Source organism: Haliotis rufescens, unplaced genomic scaffold (assembly GCF_023055435.1).
Source record: "Haliotis rufescens isolate VD_foot unplaced genomic scaffold, xgHalRufe1.0.p SCAF_9, whole genome shotgun sequence".
Taxonomy (NCBI): domain Eukaryota; kingdom Metazoa; phylum Mollusca; class Gastropoda; order Lepetellida; family Haliotidae; genus Haliotis; species Haliotis rufescens.
The window spans coordinates 7,205,819-7,227,010 of NW_025964383.1; the positions used below are offsets into that span (position 1 = coordinate 7,205,819).

General features: G+C 45.2%; 1 protein-coding gene across 2 annotated transcripts in view; it reads right to left on the reverse strand.

Moving 5' to 3' along the window:
- The window catches only part of LOC124125991, a 42,054-nt gene that overhangs the window by 17,086 nt on the left and 3,776 nt on the right, over window positions 1-21,192 (reverse strand). The window contains exons 2-10 of one of the 2 annotated variants that reach the window (XM_048391192.1): window positions 11,471-11,523; window positions 10,702-10,850; window positions 10,416-10,546; window positions 9,866-10,001; window positions 8,957-9,025; window positions 8,705-8,814; window positions 5,988-6,069; window positions 5,612-5,779; window positions 1,096-1,182 (exon numbers count right to left, since the gene is read on the reverse strand). In XM_048391192.1, coding sequence (XP_048247149.1) covers window positions 1,096-1,182; window positions 5,612-5,779; window positions 5,988-6,069; window positions 8,705-8,814; window positions 8,957-9,025; window positions 9,866-10,001; window positions 10,416-10,546; window positions 10,702-10,850; window positions 11,471-11,523 — 985 coding nt within the window. The remainder of the gene's footprint in view (window positions 1-1,095; window positions 1,183-5,611; window positions 5,780-5,987; window positions 6,070-8,704; window positions 8,815-8,956; window positions 9,026-9,865; window positions 10,002-10,415; window positions 10,547-10,701; window positions 10,851-11,470; window positions 11,524-21,192) is intronic. The other variant, XM_048391194.1, reaches the window with a different exon arrangement.

Sequence of the window (21,192 nt, forward strand, 5' to 3'; positions counted from 1 at the left end):
ATACTATAGGCCCGTGGCCTTTCCGTATTGAGAATAAAATAGATTGATCGATTGAAAGTACCATCTCTTAATTCCCTGTGGTATGACGCGACCAAGGACGCTTCACCCTTCCTTCCGGTCTTCAGACAGACGCCACGTCCATCAGACCATGAAGGCGGTTCAAGAAGGGAAAGATGTACTGCTGGAGATCAATGGCGACTACGGGAAGGGAAGACTAATGTCTCCTGCGTAATGGTATCTATTGCGAGAGGGGACATGGGACTGGAATAAACTACTAGCAACTGTTGAATGGTCATCAACGTGTGCTAAAATAGAACAAGTGCAGCTTCAGAAAACATGTCTGTTGTTGTATATGCACCAAAACAACTGAGCAATCAGATTACAACAACTAAATGAAAGTCACTCATAGAGAACTTATTACTTGAGTGTGAGGAATATCGCAGATTCCCTAGAATAACAAGTTTTGCCAGTTTGCAACGATCAGTATATTAAGTGATCTTCCCTATGTCGAATAACCCCTGTACACACTGAACATATGGATCTGCTCCCATCATGGAGGTTGAGGGGTCGCTTGACAGGTTCTCAAAAAGGCTTCCTGTAAGACTTCAATATCGAGGGGTGGTAGGTCTGAATGGTAAGTATGTAAGGATTCATTCGATATATTAAGATCCGGTGAGCAAGCAGGTTAGTGTCCGTACATCCTGTTGCTGGAGGTAAGTAGCGACAACCATTCATTGGGTGGTGTGGCATTATCGTTGAAAGACATGTTCACAGTATCTAGGAAATACCTGCATTCAAGCACGCCTGCTGCAGGAGACAGTTTCTGACAGTTTGAAAGCCGACATGGGTATTTGAGAACGTCAAGTGTTCACGTTGTAAATCTACAGCAGTGAAAATGGGTTGTGCTGGGATGGGATATAACGGCATCGGTATTATTTGAAAACCAAAGAAAATGCATTTGATGGAATATGTACGCGTCTATATGAGTTGGCAGTGTATTATATATGACCTTCAAAGAATCATTTATCATGAATGTATAGGTTAAGTCAGTTTTCAGAGCATCTGGTTGTATACTGCTGTATTTGAATAAGTTACCGCTGAATCTGTATGCAGGGAGGTATTGTTCCTGAGAAAAGCAAAGTACTCAGTAATTGACCCTTTGAAGTTCTGCTTCTTCACAATCTGAAATAACAATTGTAACATTAGTTAACCTTCCGTGGTCATTCAACTGCTTGGCTTTAATAGGTAGCTTAGTGCTATTTCGTCATTATAACTATGGTGATCTTCACATCACTATCTGATACACTTGTCTTGCAAATACTCATAGAAGAACAACACATTTGCCCTACATTTTCGCCCCTTGTCCCATCTGCTTCGTATGGATAAGGTTTTCTACGTACCACCCCCTGAAGCCGCTCTCCTCATCTCGAGACACACTACGTACCACCCCCTAAAGCCGCTCTCCTCATCACAAGACACACATCGTACAACCCCCTGAAGCCGCTCTCCTCATCTCGAGACACACTACGTACCACCCCCTGAAGCCGCTCGCCTCATCACAAGACACACATCGTACAACCCCCTGAAGCCGCTCTCCTCATCTCGAGACACACTACGTACCACCCCCTGAAGCCACTCTCCTCATCACAAGACACACATCGTACAACCCCCTGAAGCCGCTCTCCTCATCACAAGACACACTACGTACAACCCCCTGAAGCCGCTCTCCTCATCACAAGACACACATCGTACAACCCCCTGAAGCCGCTCTCCTCATCTCGAGACACACTACGTACCACCCCCTGAAGCCGATCTCCTCATCTCGAGACACACTACGTACCACCCCCTGAAGCCGCTCTCCTCATCACAAGACACAGATCGTACAACCCCCTGAAGCCGCTCTCCTCATCACAAGACACACATCGTACAACCCCCTGAAGCCGCTCTCCTCATCTCGAGACACACTACGTACCACCCCCTGAAGCCGCTCTCCTCATCACAAGACACACATCGTACAACCCCCTGAAGCCGCTCTCCTCATCACAAGACACACATCGTACAACCCCCTGAAGCCCCTCTCCTCATCTCGAGACATACTACGTACTAACCCCTGAAGCCGCTCTCCTCATCACAAGACACACATCGTACAACCCCCTGAAGCCGCTCTCCTCATCTCGAGACACACTACGTTCTAACCCCTGAAGCCCCTCTCCTCTTCACGAGATACACAACGTACCACCCCCTGGAGCCCCTCTCCTCTTTACGAGATACACTACGTACCACCCCCTGAAGCCGCTCTCCTCATCACAAGACACACATCGTACAACCCCCTGAAGCCGCTCTTCTCATCACAAGACACACATCGTACAACCCCCTGAAGCCGCTCTCCTCATTGAGACACACTATGTACCACCCCCTGAAGCCGCTCTCCTCATCACAAGACACACATCTTACAACCCCCTGAAGCCCCTCTCCTCATCACAAGACACACATCGTACAACCCCCTGAAGCCCCCTCCTCATCTCGAGACATACTACGTACTAACCCCTGAAGCCGCTCTCCTCATCACAAGACACACATCGTACAACCCCCTGAAGCCGCTCTCCTCATCTCGAGACACACTACGTTCTAACCCCTGAAGCCCCTCTCCTCTTCACGAGATACACAACGTACCACCCCCTGGAGCCCCTCTCCTCTTTACGAGATACACTACGTACCACCCCCTGAAGCCGCTCTCCTCATCACAAGACACACAACGTACAACCCCCTGAAGCCGCTCTCCTCATCACAAGAAACACATCGTACTACTCCCTGAAGCCCCTCTCCTCATCACAAGACACACATCGTACAACCCCCTGAAGCCCCTCTCCTCATCACAAGACACACATCGTACAACCCCCTATAGCCCCTCTCCTAATCTCGAGACATACTACGTACTAACCCCTGAAGCCGCTCTCCTCATCACAAGACACACATCGTACAACCCCCTGAAGCCGCTCTCCTCATCTCGAGACACACTACGTACTAACCCCTGAAGCCCCTCTCCTCTTCACGAGATACCCAACGTACCACCCCCTGAAGCCCCTCTCCTCATCACAAGACACACATCGTACAACCCCCTGAAGCCCCTCTCCTCATCACAAGACACACATCGTACAACCCCCTATAGCCCCTCTCCTAATCTCGAGACATACTACGTACTAACCCCTGAAGCCGCTCTCCTCATCACAAGACACACATCGTACAACCCCCTGAAGCCGCTCTCCTCATCTCGAGACACACTACGTACTAACCCCTGAAGCCCCTCTCCTCTTCACGAGATACACAACGTACCACCCCCTGAAGCCCCTCTCCTCTTCACGAGACACACAACGTACTACCCCCTGAAGCCGCTCTCCTTTTCACGAGACACACAACGTACTAACCCCTGAAGCCCCTCTCCTCTTCACGAGACACACTACCTATTACCCCTTGAAGTTCCTCTCCTCTTCACGACACACACAACATACTACCCCATTGAAGCCCCTCTCCTCTTCACGAGACACACAACATACTACCCCATTGAAGCCCCTCTCCTCTTCACGAGACACACAACATACTACCCCATTGAAGCCCCTCTCCTCTTCACGAGACACACAACATACTTACCCCTGAAGTTCCTCTCCTCTTCACGAGACACACAACATACTATCCCATTGAAGCCCCTCTCCTCTTCACGAGACACACAACATACTACCCCATTGAAGTCCCTCTCCTCTTCACGAGACACACAACATACTACCCCCTGGAGCCCATCTTCTCTTCACGAGACATACAACGTACTAACCCCTGAAGCCCCTCTTCTCTTCACGAGACACACAACATACTACCCCCTGAAGCCCCTCTTCTCTTCACGAGACACACAACATACTACCCCCTGAAGCCCCTCTTCTCTTCACGAGACACACAACGTACTACCCCCTGAAGCCCCTCTCCTCTTCACGAGACACGAAACATACTAACCCCTGAAGCCCCTCTCCTCTTCGCGAGACACACAACGTACTAACCCCTGAAGCCCCTCTCCTCTTCACGAGACACACAAAGTACAAAGCCAATCTCATCATGTCTCACCTTCTCCATCAGCCCCCACTCCTCAAGCCAATCTTACCATACCTCACCTTTCGCATCAGCCCCCCACTCCTCCAGCCAATATTATCATGTCTCTTCTCCATCCCCCCGACTCCTCAAGCCATTCTTATCATTTCTCACCTTCCGCATCAGCCCCCACTTTTCCAGCCAATCTTATCATGTCTCACCTTCCGCGTCAGCCCCCGCTCTTCCAGCCAATCTTATCATGTCTCACCTTCCGCATCAGCCTCCGCTCTTCCAGCCAATCTGATCATGTCTCACCTTCCGCATTAGCCCCCGTTCTTCCAGCCAGTCTTATCATGTCTCACCTTCCGCATCAGCCCCCGCCCTTCCAGCCAATCTTATCATGTCTCACCTTCCGCATCAGCCCCCGTTCTTCCAGCTAATCTTATCATGTCTCACCTTCCGCATCAACCCCCGTTCTTCCAGCCAATCTTATCATGTCTCACCTTCCGCATCAGCCCCCACTCTTCCAGCCAATCTTATCATGTCTCAACCTTCCGCATCAGCCCCCACTCCCCAAGCCAATCTTATCATGTCTCAACCTTCCGCATCAGCCCCCAGTCCCCAAGCCATTCTTATCATGTCTCAACCTTCCGCATCAGCCCCCACTCCCCAAGCCAATCTTATCATGTCTCAACCTTCCGCATCAGCCCCCACTCTTCCAGCCAATCTTATGATGTCTCACCTTCCGCATCAGCCCCCTCTCCTCCAGCCAATCTTATCATGTCTCAACCTTCCGCATCAGCCCCCTCTCCTCCAGCCAATCTTATCATGTCTCAACCTTCCGCATCAGCCCCCTCTCCTCAAGCCAATCTTATCATGTCTCAACCTTCCGCATCAGCCCCCGCTCTTCCAGCCAATCTTATGATGTCTCAACCTTCCGCATCAGCCCCCACTCTTCCAGCCACTCTTATCATGTCTCAACCTTCCGCATCAGCCCCCACTCCTCAAGCCAATCTTATCATGTCTCACCTTCCGCATCAGCCCCCTCTCCTCCAGCCAATCTTATCATGTCTCTTCTCCATCACCCCTCACTCCTCAAGCCATTCTTATCATTTCTCACCTTCCGCATCAGCTCCCTCTCCTCAAGCCAATCTTATCATGTCTCTTCTCCATCACCCCTCACTCCTCAAGCCATTCTTATCATGTCTCAACCTTCCGCATCAGCCCTCACTCCTCAAGCCAATCTTATCATGTCTCAACCTTCCGCATCAGCCCCCACTCCTCAAGCCAATCTTATCATGTCTCACCTTCCGCATCAGCCCCCACTCCTCCAGCCAATCTTATCATGTCTCTTCTCCATCACCCCCCACTCCTCAAGCCAATCTTATCATGTCTCAACCTTCCGCATCAGCCCCCACTCCTCAAGCCAATCTTATCATGTCTCACCTTCCGCATCAGCCCCCACTCCTCCAGCCAATCTTATCATGTCTCTTCTCCATCAGCCCCCACTCCTCAAGCCAATCTTATCATGTCTCACCTTCCGCATCAGCCCACCGATCCTCTCCACCTCTTGAAGTCCTATCTGATAAACGGTCTCTGGACTCATGGCTGTCGACAGATGCCATTGGAGACACGCCTTGTAATAATTCTGGCCATCATCAAGTGATCCCACTCCCCACCCCTGCCTAGTCCGGGGGAAATAGTCCTACAGGAATAATGAGGGAAACATGTTATCCACAAAATTAAATGTGAGCAAGTAATATATCTTCGTGTCCCAAATGTTTTAGTAACTAAAATTAAGAAAACAATAATGCACACTTTACAGTATCCCGGCTTGTCACTCCTATTTCAAGCAAACGACGTGACTTAAAGACGAGTATACAAACGTTTTGGTGACAATGTTGCTAACTCACTGTTTCCAGGAATGTCTTCATGTCTTGGAATGCCCCAAGTAATCCTTGAATTAACGAATATGCTCTGTCTCGTAGGTCCTTTCTGCAAATTCAACATTAAGTTAAGTATAAATAAACGATCAATGACTGCTCACATTTTACAATCCATGATCTTTCATCTGTGACACCTACTTGATGTAGAGTGCAACCCACCTGACACACTCATGCGAGGTATTGGTGCAGCCTATTTGGCAGTGTTAGCTGGTGTGTTTGAATGCAGCCTACTTGGCAGTGTTAGCTGGTGAGTTTTAGGTGCAGCCTACTTGGCAGTGTTAGCTGGTGTGTTTGAGTGCAGCCTACTTGGCAGTGCTAGCTGGTGTGTTTGTGTGCAGCCTACTTGGCAGTGTAAGCTGGTGAGTTTTAGGTGCAGCCTACTTGGCAGTGTTAGCTGGTGAGTTTGAGTGCAGCCTACTTTCAGTGTTAGCTGGTGAGTTTGAGTGCAGCCTACTTGGCAGTGTTAGCTGGTGAGTTTGAGTGCAGCCTACTTGGCAGAGTTAGCTGTGAGTTCGAGTGCAGCCTACTTGGCAGTGTTAGCGGGTGGAGTTTGAGTGCAACCTACTTGGCAGTGTTAGCTGGTGTGTTTTAGGTGCAGGCTACTTTCAGTGTTAGCGGGTGCGTTTGAGTGCAACCTACTTGGCAGTGTTAGCTGGTGAGTTTGAGTGCAGCCTACTTGGCAGTGTTAGCTGTGAGTTCGAGTTCAGCCTACTTGGCAGTGTAAGCTGGTGAGTTTAAAGGAAGCCTACTTGGCAATGTTACCGGATGGCGTTTGAGTGCAGCCTACTTGGCAGTGTTAGCTACCGAGTTGAGTGCAACCTACTTGTCAGTGTTAGCTGGTGAGTTTGAGTGCAGCCTACTTGGCAGTGTTAGCGGGTGAGTTTGAGTGCAGCCTACTTGGCAGTGTTAGCGGGTGAGTTTGAATGCAGCCTACTTGGCAGTGTTAGCAGATGAGTTTGAGTGCAACCGACTTGGCAGTGTTAGCTGGTGAGTTTTAGGTGCAGCCTACTTTCAGTGTTAGCTGGTGAGTTTGAGTGCAGCATACTTGGCAGTGTTAGCTGGTGTGTTTGAGTGCAGCCTACTTGGCAGTGTTAGCTGGTGTGTTTGAGTGCAGCCTACTTGGCAGTGTTAGCTGGTGTGTTTGAGTGCAGCCTACTTGGCAGTGTTAGCTGGTGAGTTTGAGTGCAGCCTACTTGGCAGTTTTAGCTGGTGAGTTTGAGTGCAGCCTACTTGGCAGTGTTAGCTGGTGTGTTTGAGTGCAGCCTACTTGGCAGTGTTAGCTGGTGTGTTTGAGTGCAGCCTACTTGGCAGTGTTAGCTGGTGTGTTTGAGTGCAGCCTACTTGGCAGTGTTAGCTGGTGAGTTTGAGTGCAGCCTACTTGGCAGAGTTAGCTGTGAGTTCGAGTGCAGCCTACTTGGCAGTGTTAGCTGGTGAGTTTGAGTGCAGCCTACTTGGCAGTGTTAGCTGGTGAGTTTGAGTGCAACCAACTTGGCAGTGTTAGCTGGTGAGTTTGAGTGCAGCCTACTTGGCAGTGTTAGCTGGTGAGTTTGAGTGCAACCTACTTGGCAGTTTTAGCTGGTGAGTTTGAGTGCAACCTCCTTGGCAGTGTTAGCTGGTGAGTTTGAGTGCAGCCTACTTGGCAGTGTTAGCTGGTATGTTTGAGTGCAGCCTACTTGGCAGTGTTAGCTGGTGTGTTTGAGTGCAGCCTACTTGGCAGTGTTAGCTGGTGTGTTTGAGTGTAGCCTACTTGGCAGTGTTAGCTGGTGTGTTTGAGTGCAGCCTACTTGGCAGTGTTAGCTGGTGAGGTTGAGTGCAGCCTACTTGGCAGTGTTAGCTGGTGTGTTTGTGTGCAGCCTACTTGGCAGTGTTAGCTGGTGAGTTTGAGTGCAACCTACTTGGCAGTGTTAGCTGGTGTGTTTGAGTGCAGCCTACTTGGCAGTGTTAGCTGGTGAGTTTGAGTGCAGCCTACTTGGCAGTGTTAGCTGGTGTGTTTGAGTGCAGCCTATTTGGCAGTGTTAGCTGGTGTGTTTGAGTGCAGCCTACTTGGCAGTGGTAGCTGGTGAGTTTGAGTGCAGCCTACTTGGCAGTGTTAGCTGGTGTGTTTGAGTGCAGCCTACTTGGCAGTGTTAGTTGGTGTGTTTGAGTGCAGCCTACTTGGCAGTGTTAGCTGGTGAGTTTGAGTGCAACCTACTTGGCAGTGTGAGTTGGTGAGTTTGAGTGCAACCTACTTGGCAGTGTTAGCTGGTGAGTTTGAGTGCAGCCTACTTGGCAGTGTTAGCTGGTGTGTTTGAGTGCAGCCTATTTGGCAGTGTTAGCTGGTGTGTTTGAGTGCAGCCTACTTGGCAGTGGTAGCTGGTGAGTTTGAGTGCAGCCTACTTGGCAGTGTTAGTTGGTGTGTTTGAGTGCAGCCTACTTGGCAGTGTTAGCTGGTGAGTTTGAGTGCAACCTACTTGGCAGTGTGAGTTGGTGAGTTTGAGTGCAACCTACTTGTCAGTGTGAGTTGGTGAGTTGAGTGCAACCTACTTGTCAGTGTGAGTTGGTGAGTTTGAGTGCAACCTACTTGGCAGTGTGAGTTGGTGAGTTTGAGTGCAACCTACTTGGCAGTGTTAGCTGGTGAGTTGAGTGCAACCTACTTGTCAGTGTGAGTTGGTGAGTTTGAGTGCTAGATTCGGAACAGTACTCACTTGGCAGTGTCAGAAAAGGGGAATTCGTCTAGAAGACCTGTAAAAGGTTCATAAAATGGCGATTCCTCCGGGCGGACAAGCAGTCGTTCTATTTGTGCAGGTACTCGAATCTGTCAGGAGACATACATATATTGCAGAGTATGACCAATAGGCAAAATATAAGTACTGATGAACCTAAACTATCATTTCTTGCCTATAACTAAGATTACATAATCATAAATGTCAGACGATGCATGGACACGTTATACTTACAACGGAGACATTGTGCATGGTATGGTTGATTCCGATCGCTGTTCGATACAGGTCCTGATATTCAGCTAACTGTAAGATGGAGACGAAAGCATGGCAGCGAATGCGTATGTTGGTTCACGGCAACAATAGCAAAACTTCTTGTCATTGGCCCAGGTCAGATAAATAGGAAGTTAAAAGAATTCGGTTAAAAATTACACCTTAATGACGTTTGTTACGTCAACTTTCCATTCTACAGATCGCTAACATACTGATGCTGCTATTGAAGCTGATGTCATGTCTGACAGTGTTTCTATTCTACAGATCGCTAACATACTGATGCTGCTATTGAAGCTGATGTCATGTCTGACAGTGTTTCTATTCTACAGATCGCTAACATACTGATGCTGCTATTGAAGCTGAGGTAATGTCTGACAGTGTTTCCATTCTACAGATCACTAACATACTGATGCTGCTATTGAAGCTGATGTCATGTCTGACAGTGTTTCTATTCTACAGATCGCTAACATAATGATGCTGCTATTGAAGCTGAAGTCATGTCTGACAGTGTTTCTATTCTACAGATCGCTAACATACTGATGCTGCTATTGGAGCTGATGTCATGTCTGACAGTGTTTCCATTCTACAGATCGCTAACATACTGATGCTGCTATTGGAGCTGATGTCATGTCTGAGAGTGTTTCCATTCTACAGATCGCTAACATACTGATGCTGCTATTGGAGCTGAGGTAATGTCTGACAGTGTTTCCATTCTTCAGATCGCTAACATACTGGTGCTGCTATTGGAGCTGAGGTAACGTCTGACAGTGTTTCCATTCTTCAGATCGCTAACATACTGATGCTGCTATTGGAGCTGATGTCATGTCTGACAGTGTTTCAATGTGTTCCCATGACCTCCTTATGACAACATACTTGCAATGGGGTATTCTCAAGTCTGACAAGGAAGTTTTCATAGTCGCCTCGTGTGAAGAAAGGCGTGGCCTCCACGTGGTGAACTGGGTCCACGTGTATTCCCTCCAGGAAGTTCAAAGGATTGATTGACCCATATCTGAATTCCATGGACGAATACTTTAGTTACAGTCATATCAGGCAATAAATTACAGTAGGTTGTGTATATTTAACCATTGAAAACTATTTCAGCGGAATAATATATCATGAAGAGTGCTATGAAAGACAAGCCGATACATTATATCACCCTCAGATAATGCAGCGGTAGGAACAGTGAGGGTAATTTTATGGTAGATTGTGAACACAGAATCTACAAACTGTAGTTCAAAAGAAATTAGTACAATTTTCTTGATTCCCGTTTGTAAAAAGCGTGTGATTGCACATTAGTCTAATTTATTAAACTCTCTGAATAAATTATGTCCATTATGTCCATTGACTAAACTGTTATCTTATTCAAACAAATGCATGAGATCATGACAGCGAAACCCAACCGAAGTGTGCACGTAACACCCACCTCCTCCATCTGTAGCCTTCCAGGTAGGTCTCAAGCACATCCTTCAAGATGCGGTAATTTATCCTGTCCGTCTTACACAGCTCTGAAGCATCAATAGTTTCTAAATCCTCTTTAAACATGTCTGCTATTTCCTAAAACAAAACACCAGGTGCATGTTAACACGATAGTATTACTGAATCTATTCCAATAATGGCATCGCATCAAGTACTTTTCTGTGTGTTCAATGATTTGCACGGGTAGATGATTGAGTGAAGAAAAAACAATTACTTTAAAAGGACACACTTACTTTTCTTTCGTCCATTCGGGCGAGACTGAACGCCTGCAGCCTGTCGTTAAAGCGATATGTGCCAGAGTAGGTGGCGAACTCGGGCGAATCCTCCAGCCGCCAGTCGTAGAACTCCTGTAGGAGAAGATGGAGGGAGGTGGTGGCATCGCCTGGATACAGACACATACTAGGAGTCAAACCTCACAACTGATACTACTTGATGACCAGACTCTTCTTGGAAGCTTATATATGGTCTGTACTGCAATCAGATTCGGAGTATTTTTTATGCAGTTTCAAACTGTGCTGCTGTTCGTGAAATGAATTAAAACAGATGTCAAAATCCTTTTATGTTTTGTTTATGTTTCTCAAATAGTTCCTTCTCGTATGGCCCCTCAGCACGTTCCGACAGCTTCTTCAGGTCACAGAGTAGCCAGCCAGTATTCTCTCTAAACTAAGCAATAGTTATACGTGTTTCTTGAAGTGACATTGAGAAGTTGACATGATGAACAATGGAGATAGTTCTATGGATATACAACTTCTTTATTAAATGATGCTTTCAATGCAATACAGCAGGTGTACATCCATACACCTATCTCCCTTGCTCAGTTATACTTGTTGTCTGAAACTCGTTTGGTGTTTCAGTATGGCGTAATGCAGTTTGTTTTCATTATGAATACTTGTGCCAGTCTGTATTCCAGATCATGATATTTGATGCAAATTTGGATTGGATTGGGTGACTCCGAGAGTCCGACAGTCATTTACACGTGACGTCTACGGAATGGTTACTTACCTCGTACAAACATGTGTAAGGCCATGTGAGACATCAGAAACACCATCGGTAATCTGAAGAATGCAATACACATAAGGCATATATTTTAACAATGACATTGCAGCTTGGTTTCTTTTAAAGGCAACTATCATGTCGTTATCAAAAAGAATGTCAGTACCGAGAAATATTTGAATACGTAAGGTCTGAATACGTTTCGAATAACCATCGACTCGGTTGAGATGCATCTCATCTTCAACATTACAGTTGATGAGTATCACTTTATACCTGTTTGTCCATTGTATACTGATATGAACAAAAAACTTTTGTATCAATGAAAAACATTTTGTTAAACCTAATATTCACACATTCCACGTATGAACGACAACCAACAGTTGTGTGTGTAATTATTAAAATATTTTGCCGTTTACGATTAAATTTGGGTTTATTCAAATTGACTGTTAAGACATTGCCCTATCACTCAATGTTTCAGGTTCAACAAAGCGTTCGCCTTTTATTTGGTCATGCCAAAATGAGTATACACCTACGGGCCTTACTTGAACAGTATTTAATCAACGAAACAAATTATCAGTTTTCATCTTGTTAGGAATGCAAAATGAGCCTCCCTCCTCAGGACCACACAAAGCGTGCAATATTGACCTGACAAACGACGGAAACAGTGGTAGTTAGATAGAAATATTGTGTGTAAAATGCAATGTTCCTTTCTGAGGTGTGAAGATGAATGGAAATGTGTTGTGAAGATAACCACCAGTCTGAGATTCTTGTAAGGACGTTTACCTTGATATCTGATTACAAACTTAAACATCAGTTCCTGAAGGATAACATCAAGTGGTCTTATTGCAGCCTGCAAGTTCTATACATGAGCAGATTTGTGTGGCAGCCAGAAGGGTCGGCGCTGGGAAACGACTGTGGCAATGGCAGTGCCTGCTCTCCTAGAGGAGGACCTTGAGACTGCGACAGGTGGGCAGAAAGAGGTGAAACGGTAAGAGTCGCGCATTCACCTGTACATACCGGATGTGACGCAACCCAACACAGCTGGTTACATCACTTGTAATAGATCCATTACAGTGAGTGCGAGAGGATGAAGAGAGTAACCAGCTCATCTTCCAATCCTAGGTTTTGAAGAGGTTCTCTTCCAAAGCTTGGTTTTGAAATGGGTCACTTCTAAACCTGCTTTGAGGTTTTACATTTCAATACCTAGGTTTTACAATTGGCGTTTTAAAAACTTGCCACTTGATATGAACACAATTGTGTTTGATGATTGGTTAAAAGTCACACATTTTGTTTATTTGAAAATTCCGTGACTTGAATCGAACCTGCAACTTTACATATCGTATTAAGGTTTGTCACAACTGGGCCACTGGGACAGCTGATGAGGTGTTGTTCAATGTATCATGTCATGACTCTAGCTAGTCCATGCTGCACGTGGTTTTTCTCTCGCACGCTTTGATTGAAATCCTTTTATATCGCGACACACTGTATTGTTTTACTATAAGTTATGTCGATGTATTCTTATTTTCTCTGGTACTTCCTGCATTTAGACGGTTTTTAAGTTGAATACAACACACCTCCGAGGTTTTGGTTGAAAAAATAAAACATAGAGCTCGGTTCTTTATTTTTAAGCTCGCGGTTTTACATTTTCAACCAAAACCTCGGAGGTGTGTTTTATCCTATACATAACAGTGAGTGAGTTGTGTTTAACGCCTCTTTTAACATTATTCCAGTTATATCACGGCGTGTCAGCTTAATGTGGGAGGAAAGCACGAAGTGATGCAGGTCCCAGACGTTTACAACTTTGGTGAAACCCACGAGCACGGGTATGGTGCTGACAAACCTAGAAACATAATCGGGGCGAACCGGGATTCGAACCCACAATCATAGGTTTCTGGCGGGACGCAACTCTGCACAGCGAAACGCGGCGCCTGAGACGACTGGGCTCCCCGTGCCCCCCTATACATAACAGTATGCTTCTGGGACCAATGGACACACCCTAACAATAATGCTCATTTTTTGCACAAAGTGTTAAAGGATTCTTTTTTAAATAATATAAAGTAATATTATATTCATACCACACCTTTACAAGGTATGTGGAAGGGTATATAGGAAACGGGTGCCGTCTGTCCGTAAAACATCCTTACAAGCTGTATACCAACCCAATATCAGTGGACCGCCTCCGCGGTCTAGTGGTAATGCGTCCGCCCGGAGAGCAAAAGACGTTAATAGATGTTACTTGTTGTTACCCTGCCTGGCGCTCGGCATTAAGGGGCTAAAACAAGGACAGATCGGCTCGGAGTCAGTATACTCTGTCTGAGCTGGGTAGTCATGTTAAACTGCGGCATAGTATCTCAGTGGGTTAGCATATATAATCGGCAATGGTCCGGACTAGTAGAAGCAACCAAACACACACACACTTGCATGCACGTCGCCATGTAAGTGCAATAATCTTGAGCACGACGTTAAACCCCATTTCACCTCCCAATGTCATCATCGTTCGATAATACATATATTCTGAAATTAAATGATTAATCTTTCCATACATATTAATGAAGACATCTCCTCCAATTTAAGGTCGTGATTCACAATTTGCACGTGCGCGTTAAATGCACGGCGCACAGTTTGGAGGTTTGCCTGTCTGTTGGGAGCATGATGCTGATACACCGTAAATAACGCTTTCGCAATGCCCCGGCTTCCTGAAAAGCAACGTCTACGCGCCGTGGAGGGTATTGCTGCAGACATGTTTACATTACCATCTACAGCAGGGCAACACTCATGACTTACCGCGAGCCGGTCGTCAACGTGTGACGTCACGTCAACAAGACTACCATATTTCGTTGGTGCATCTATGGAATCTATACCAAACTTCTACATTAACAGCTCCTGGTTTGAAACTAATAAGTGTCAGAACCGTACGCAGCCGATGGCTCTGATGGTCGTGCAAGGGTTTACAGGCGTCGAGGAGAACGTTTCACCGACGCTTGCGTTACCCAAAGTTTTCAGTTTGCGGATGGAAGTGTAATGCTATTGGATGGCGTCACTACTCATGGGAGATCACAACTCATCATCGTTTATGTCAAACTTGAGTGACGTCCGCTACCGGGAAGACATCGTTCGAGATCCCGTTCTACCCTTCGTGCAAATGCAGGGACGTAACGTCACAGCAGGAGAATGCCCGCCAACACCAATCTCTGATTGATCGTGCCTTCAATGCAACGCCGCTGCCTCACCCGTTTCAACGCAAATAGTCACACCCGATATTGACATTGTTGATTGAGGTGTCACACCACCCCTCTTTAGGGCGTGTCGCTCTGTCTCCTGTTGCCAGGTATGGGTTTCGTCAATGAATGTCTTATGATAAAACATTGACCAGACGAATGACCAAATAGTATGTTGCTATTTTAAATAACAAAACAACTACACCACTTTGCATGAAGCACAGTTAAACTGTTTTTCGCTTGTTTATTTAAAGTGATGCATATGCTCAATTAGTATTTCAAATATTAATAGATATTACGGTTCGTTTGCAACTTTTCATTTTTTAAATTTAAAGATTAGCGTTTGGGCAAAGATAATTTTGAACTTTTTCTTTATTTTGTTATAAAGGCTTTTGACAGTCAAAATATATATACTGAACCAAATTAAAAACTTCACAATCCTAAAATTTTAACATTTTGACCAGTTATCATTGTGGGCCCTTATTGTGTATTTAAACAGTAATGGCCACGTATTGTCTTCAGATAACACCCGTTTTTGTGCAGGTGAATCGATCAAAATCATGTGCACAGCACTATAGTGGCAAAAGTGGTTTTTCATGTGCAACTGGTCACGTGGCCATAATACCGCACGTGTTTTCAGCCATACTTGTTAGCAGTCATTAACAAAAAAAGGAAAACACAAGAAAACAAAAGTCTTTACGGCCATTTGTCATGCCACGCCTTTCAAATGTGCAACGTGAACACGCCATCGGCATGTTGCAGACAGGAACGTCCGTAGATGAAGTCGCAAGGACGATGGGTTGTAGTCGACGGACTGTTTATGATTTACAGACGCGTCTACAGCAAACGGGTACCACCGCTGATCGCCCTCGGCCAGATCGACCACGTGTGACGTCACATGCAGAAGATCGTCAGATTGTCTTACGTCACCTCCGTAACCGATTTTTGACGGCTACATCAACCAGAAATGAACTGTTTAGGGGTAGACTGAGTGCGCAAACTGTTCGAAACCGTCTGAGAACTGCTCACCTTCAAGCACGACGGCCATACTGCGGGCCGATTCTGACTCAATTACACAGACGTCAACGTCAATTGTGGGCACAGCGACGCTTACGATGGACTCAGAGGAATTGGAATCAAGTCGTCTTCAATGATGAATCCCTATTTCATCTTCGATTTGCTGATGGTAGGGCGAGGGTGTGGAGACGCCGTCATGAACGTTACGCCCAGTGTTGTGTACAGGAAGTTGACAGATTTCGAGGCGGAAGTGTCATGGTGTGGGGTGCTTTCTGTGGCAATGCACGTTCCAGGCTTCTTGTCATCCGTGGCAACCTCAACGCTGCTGCTTACCGCGACCAGGTACTGGCCTTTTGTGGCAGCACATGGACCCGGTTTGATCTTCCAACACGACAATGCCAGACCCCACACAGCAATTTTGACAAGGACTTTCCTTCAGAATGCCGGAGTCAACGTCATGGACTGGCCGTCAAGGTCTTCCGACCTCAATCCCATCGAACACGTCTGGGATGCTCTTGGCAGAAGTCTGCGCACTCTCCAGAACCAACCACAGAATTTGCAAGATCTTGGCACCATTTTGCAGCAACAATGGCGTCGTCTTCCCAATCATGTGTTCACAAGCATCACAAGGTCCATGCGGAGGCGTTGTGGAGGCGTTGTTGTCAACGCACATAGTGGCCATACACACTACTGAACTTGTGTGTCATCAGATTCTCGTGCTTGGGACTTATGATTTAAATTGTTGATGTTATTACCGAATACCGTAGGTGCTTGGAACAAATTATGGTTACCACCGTTAATTAAAGGCCTTCTTTGGACATTAATGATTAAAAATTACCTTCTCTGAAACATTTGTCCGTTGTATATCATATATGGGATTACTTTTAAAAATGTGAAGTTTTAATTTGACTCAGTATACATTATAACAAGAGCTTATCATCCATTTCATATGTTTACTGCAATGTTGGTGCCTGTTTGTACCCTTTCATTGGTTGTTATAGGATCGGACAAGCCTAATATCATCCTAGTTAGCTGCGTGTTGGTGCCTGTTTGTAACCTTTCATTGGTTGTTATAGGATCGGACAAGCCTAATATCATCCTAGTTAGCTGCGTGTTGGTGCCTGTTTGTAACCTTTCATTGGTTGTTATAGGATCGTACAAGACTTATATCCTCCTAGTTAGCTGCGTGTTGGTGCCTGTTTGTACCCTTTCATTGGTTGTTATAGGATCGGACAAGACTTATATCCTCCTAGTTAGCTGCGTGTTGGTGCCTGTTTGTACCCTTTCATTGGTTGTTATAGGATCGGACAAGCCTAATATCATCCTAGTTAGCTGCGTGTTTGCATACCAAAGTAACTGCATACAGGCTCTGCCAGGCTACCATAGACGTGTCACCAGATGATTGTGTAACTCATACTATATGGTTATTTGTCCAGCTCTCTCGCCGTTGACCAGACTGGTCGTACTCCGGGAGGGTGATGGCTGTCTGAGAGAAATGAGAGGCCTATACCATACATCTGAAGGGCCGGGTTCGCTCCTACAGAGTACGTTCCTCTGTTACTCTCAACATACTACTACATAATTGTGAGTAGCATAAAGTCCGGTTCTCTTCTCTTATGTTTTGTTAAGGCCGTAGATAATAACATATTATAACTGTCTTCTAGGTTCAACAACGGCGTTGTTAACCGCGACTGAACGTCCGCAGTATATATCGTGCAGTTGGGGAGTGATAACACGCGGTTGCCAAGTGTTTTGCTGTGGTTGTACACCTACATCACAGAAAGCATGAACTTACACATAGGGCGGCGCGTGATTTAGCAGTGGGCACAGCAGTCCGCCCCCTCTCACTAATGTTGGTAAACAACAGGAATATCACCGGTGAACATGCGGTCTCAAGGAAGCAAAGGTACAAGAGAACACACATGAATGAGAATATACCATTACTATCTGGAAGGGTTCAGATATATTAGGCATGTCCATGAATATATTATCTTGAAGGTCGCGTCCAGACTGTTTGACGTAGTGCTAGTCCAGCATATATGCTAGGGTTGTGTGCCTTTGAATCACGATGTACTGAGAGTTATGTATCTTTGTATCACCAGGCACTGAGAGTTATGTAGCATTGTATGATTATGTACTGAGAGTTATGTAACTTTGTATCAGCAAACACCGAGAGTTACATGTATGTAACTTTGTATCACCAGATACTACACGTGTATGTGCTGACTTTGTATCACCAAATTATGAAACATTGTATCAGCAGACACTGAGAGTAATGATACTTTGTATCAGCAGACACTGAGTTATGTAACTGAGTTATGTAGCGTTGCATCACTATGTACTGAGAATTATGCGACTTTGTATCACCAGGCACGAAGAGTTGTGTGACTTTGTATCACCAGGCACTGAGCGTTATGTGACTTTGTATCACCAGGGGCGGTCGGGTAGCCTAGTGGTTAAAGCGTTCGCTCGTCACGCCGAAGACCCGGGTTCGATTCCCGACATGGGTACAATGTGTGAAGCTCATTTCTGGTTCCTCCCGCCGTGATATTGCTGTAACATTGCTAAAAGTGGCATAAAACCATACTCACTCACTCACTCACTTGTATCACCAGACACTGAGTAGTTTGTGTTAGCAGACATTGACAGTTATTTAACTTTGTATCACAAGACGCTGAGAGCTATGTGACTTTCTATCACCACACACCGGGTGATTATGTGATCAGCAGACACTCAGAGTAATGTAGCTTGTATGACTATGTACTGAGAGTTATGTAACTTTGTATCACTAGACACCGAGAGTTATGGGACATTGTATCAAGAGACACTGTGAGTTATGTAACTTTGTATCAGCAGACACTGAGGGTTATACGACTTGTATTACAAGACACTGGAGAAACCGAGTTATAAATATGACTTTAAATCAGCAGAAACTGGGAGTTATGTGACTTTGTATCAGGAAACATAGAATAATGTGACTTTGTATTACCAGACACGGAGAGTTATGTGACATTGTTTCAGCAGACAGTGAGAGTTGTGTGACTTTGTATCAGCAGACAGTGAGAGTTATGTGACTTTGTATCAGCAGACACTGAGAGTTATGTGACTTTGTATCACCAAACACGGAGAGTTATGTGACTTTGTATCACCAGACACGGAGAGTTGTGTGACTTTGTTTCAGCAGACAGTGAGAGTTGTGTGACTTTGTATCACCAGGCACTGAGGGTTATGTGACGTTGTATCACCAGGCACTGAGGGTTATGTGACGTTGTATCAACAGACACGGAGAGTTATATTGACTTTGTATCAGCAGACAGTGAGAGTTATGTGACTTTGTATCAGCAGACACTGAGAGTTATGTGACTTTGTATCAGCAGACACTGAGAGTTATGTGACTTTGTATCAGCAGACACTGAGAGTTATGTGACTTTGTATCAGGAAACATATAATTGTGTGACTTTGTATCACCAGACACGTAGAGGTATGTGACTTTGTATCAGGAAACATAGAATTATGTGACTTTGTATCACCAGACACGGAGAGTTATGTGACTTTGTATCACCAGACACGGAGAGTCGTGTGACTTTGTTTCAGCAGACAGTGAGAGTTGTGTGACTTTGTAGCAACAGACACCGAATAGGTATATGACTTTGTATCAGGGGACAATGAGAGTCATGTAACTTTGTATCACCAGACACTGAGAGTTATGTGACGTTGAATCAACAGACACGGAAAGTTATGTGACTTTGTATCACCAGGCACTGAGAGTTATGTGACGTTGAATCAACAGACACGGAGAGTTATGTGACTTTGTATCACCAGACACTGAGAGTTATGTGACTTTGTATCACCAGACACTGAGAGTTATGTGACTTTGTATCAGGAAACATATAATTGTGTGACTTTGTATCACCAGACACGGAGAGGTATGTGACTTTGTATCAGCAGACACCGAGAGTTATGTGACTTTGTATCACAAGGCAGTGAGAGTAATGTGACTTTGCATCACAAGGCACTGAGCGTTATGTGACTTTGTATCAGCAGGCACTGAGAGTTATGTGACTTTGGATCTCCAGACATCGACAGTTCTGTGACTTTGTATCTACGGACACCGACAGTTAAGTGACGTTATATTAGGAGACACCGAGAGCTATCTGATTTGTGTATCAGGGGACATTGAGAGTTATGCGACTTTGTATCACCAGACACTGAGAGTTATGTACATTTGTATCACCAACGTCGAGAGTTATATGACTTTGTATCAGTAAACAGTGAGAGTTATGCAACTTTGTATCACTATGTGCTGAGAGTTATATGACTTTGTATCACAAGAAAATGACTTTCTTTATCTAGACACCGAGAGTCATGTAACTTTGTATCAGCAGACACCGAGACTTATGTGACTTTCTATCAACAGACACTAAGAGCTATGTGACTTTACATCAGCAGACACCGAGACTTATGTGACTTTCTATCAACAGACACTGAGAGTTATGTGACTTTACATCAGCAGACACCGAGACTTATGTGACTTTCTATCAACAGACACTGAGAGTTATGTGACTTTCTATCAACAGACACTGAGAGTTATGTGACTTTCTATCAACAGACACTGAGAGTTATGTGACTTTACATCAGCATACACTGAGAGTTATGTGACGTTGTATCACCAGACACTGAGAGTTAAATGACTTTCTTTCAGCAGACACTGAGAGTTATGTGAGGTTGAATCAACAGACACTGAGAGTTATGTTAATTTGTATCAGCAGACACTGAGAGTTATGTGACTTTCTATCAACAGACACTGAGAGTTATGTGACTTTACATCAGCAGACACCGAGACTTATGTGACTTTCTATCAACAGACACTGAGAGTTATGTGACTTTCTATCAACAGACACTGAGAGTTATGTGACTTTACATCAGCAGACCCTGAGAGTTATGTGACGTTGTATCACCAGACACTGAGAGTTACATGACTTTCTTTCAGCAGACACTGAGAGTTATGTGAGGTTGAATCAACAGACACTGAGAGTTACGTGACTTTGTATCAGGAGACACTGAGAGTTATGTGACGTTGTATCAGGAGACACTGAGAGTTATGTGACGTTGTATCAGGAGACACTGAGAGTTATGTAACTTTGTATCAGCAGACACCGAGAGTTACGTGACTTTGTATCAGCAGACACCGAGAGTTATGTGACGTTGTATCAGGAGACACTGAGAGTTATGTAACTTTGTATCACCAGACACTGAGTTATGTAATTTTGTATCAGCAGACACTGAGAGTTATGTAACTTTGTATCAGCAGACACTGAGAGTAACGTTACTTTGTATCAGGAGACACTGAGAGTTATGTGACGTTGTATCACCAGACACTGAGTTATGTAACTTTGTATCACCAGACACTGAGAGTTACGTGACGTTGTATCACCAGACACTGAGAGTTATGTAACTTTGTATCACCAGACACTGAGAGTTATGTGACGTTGTATC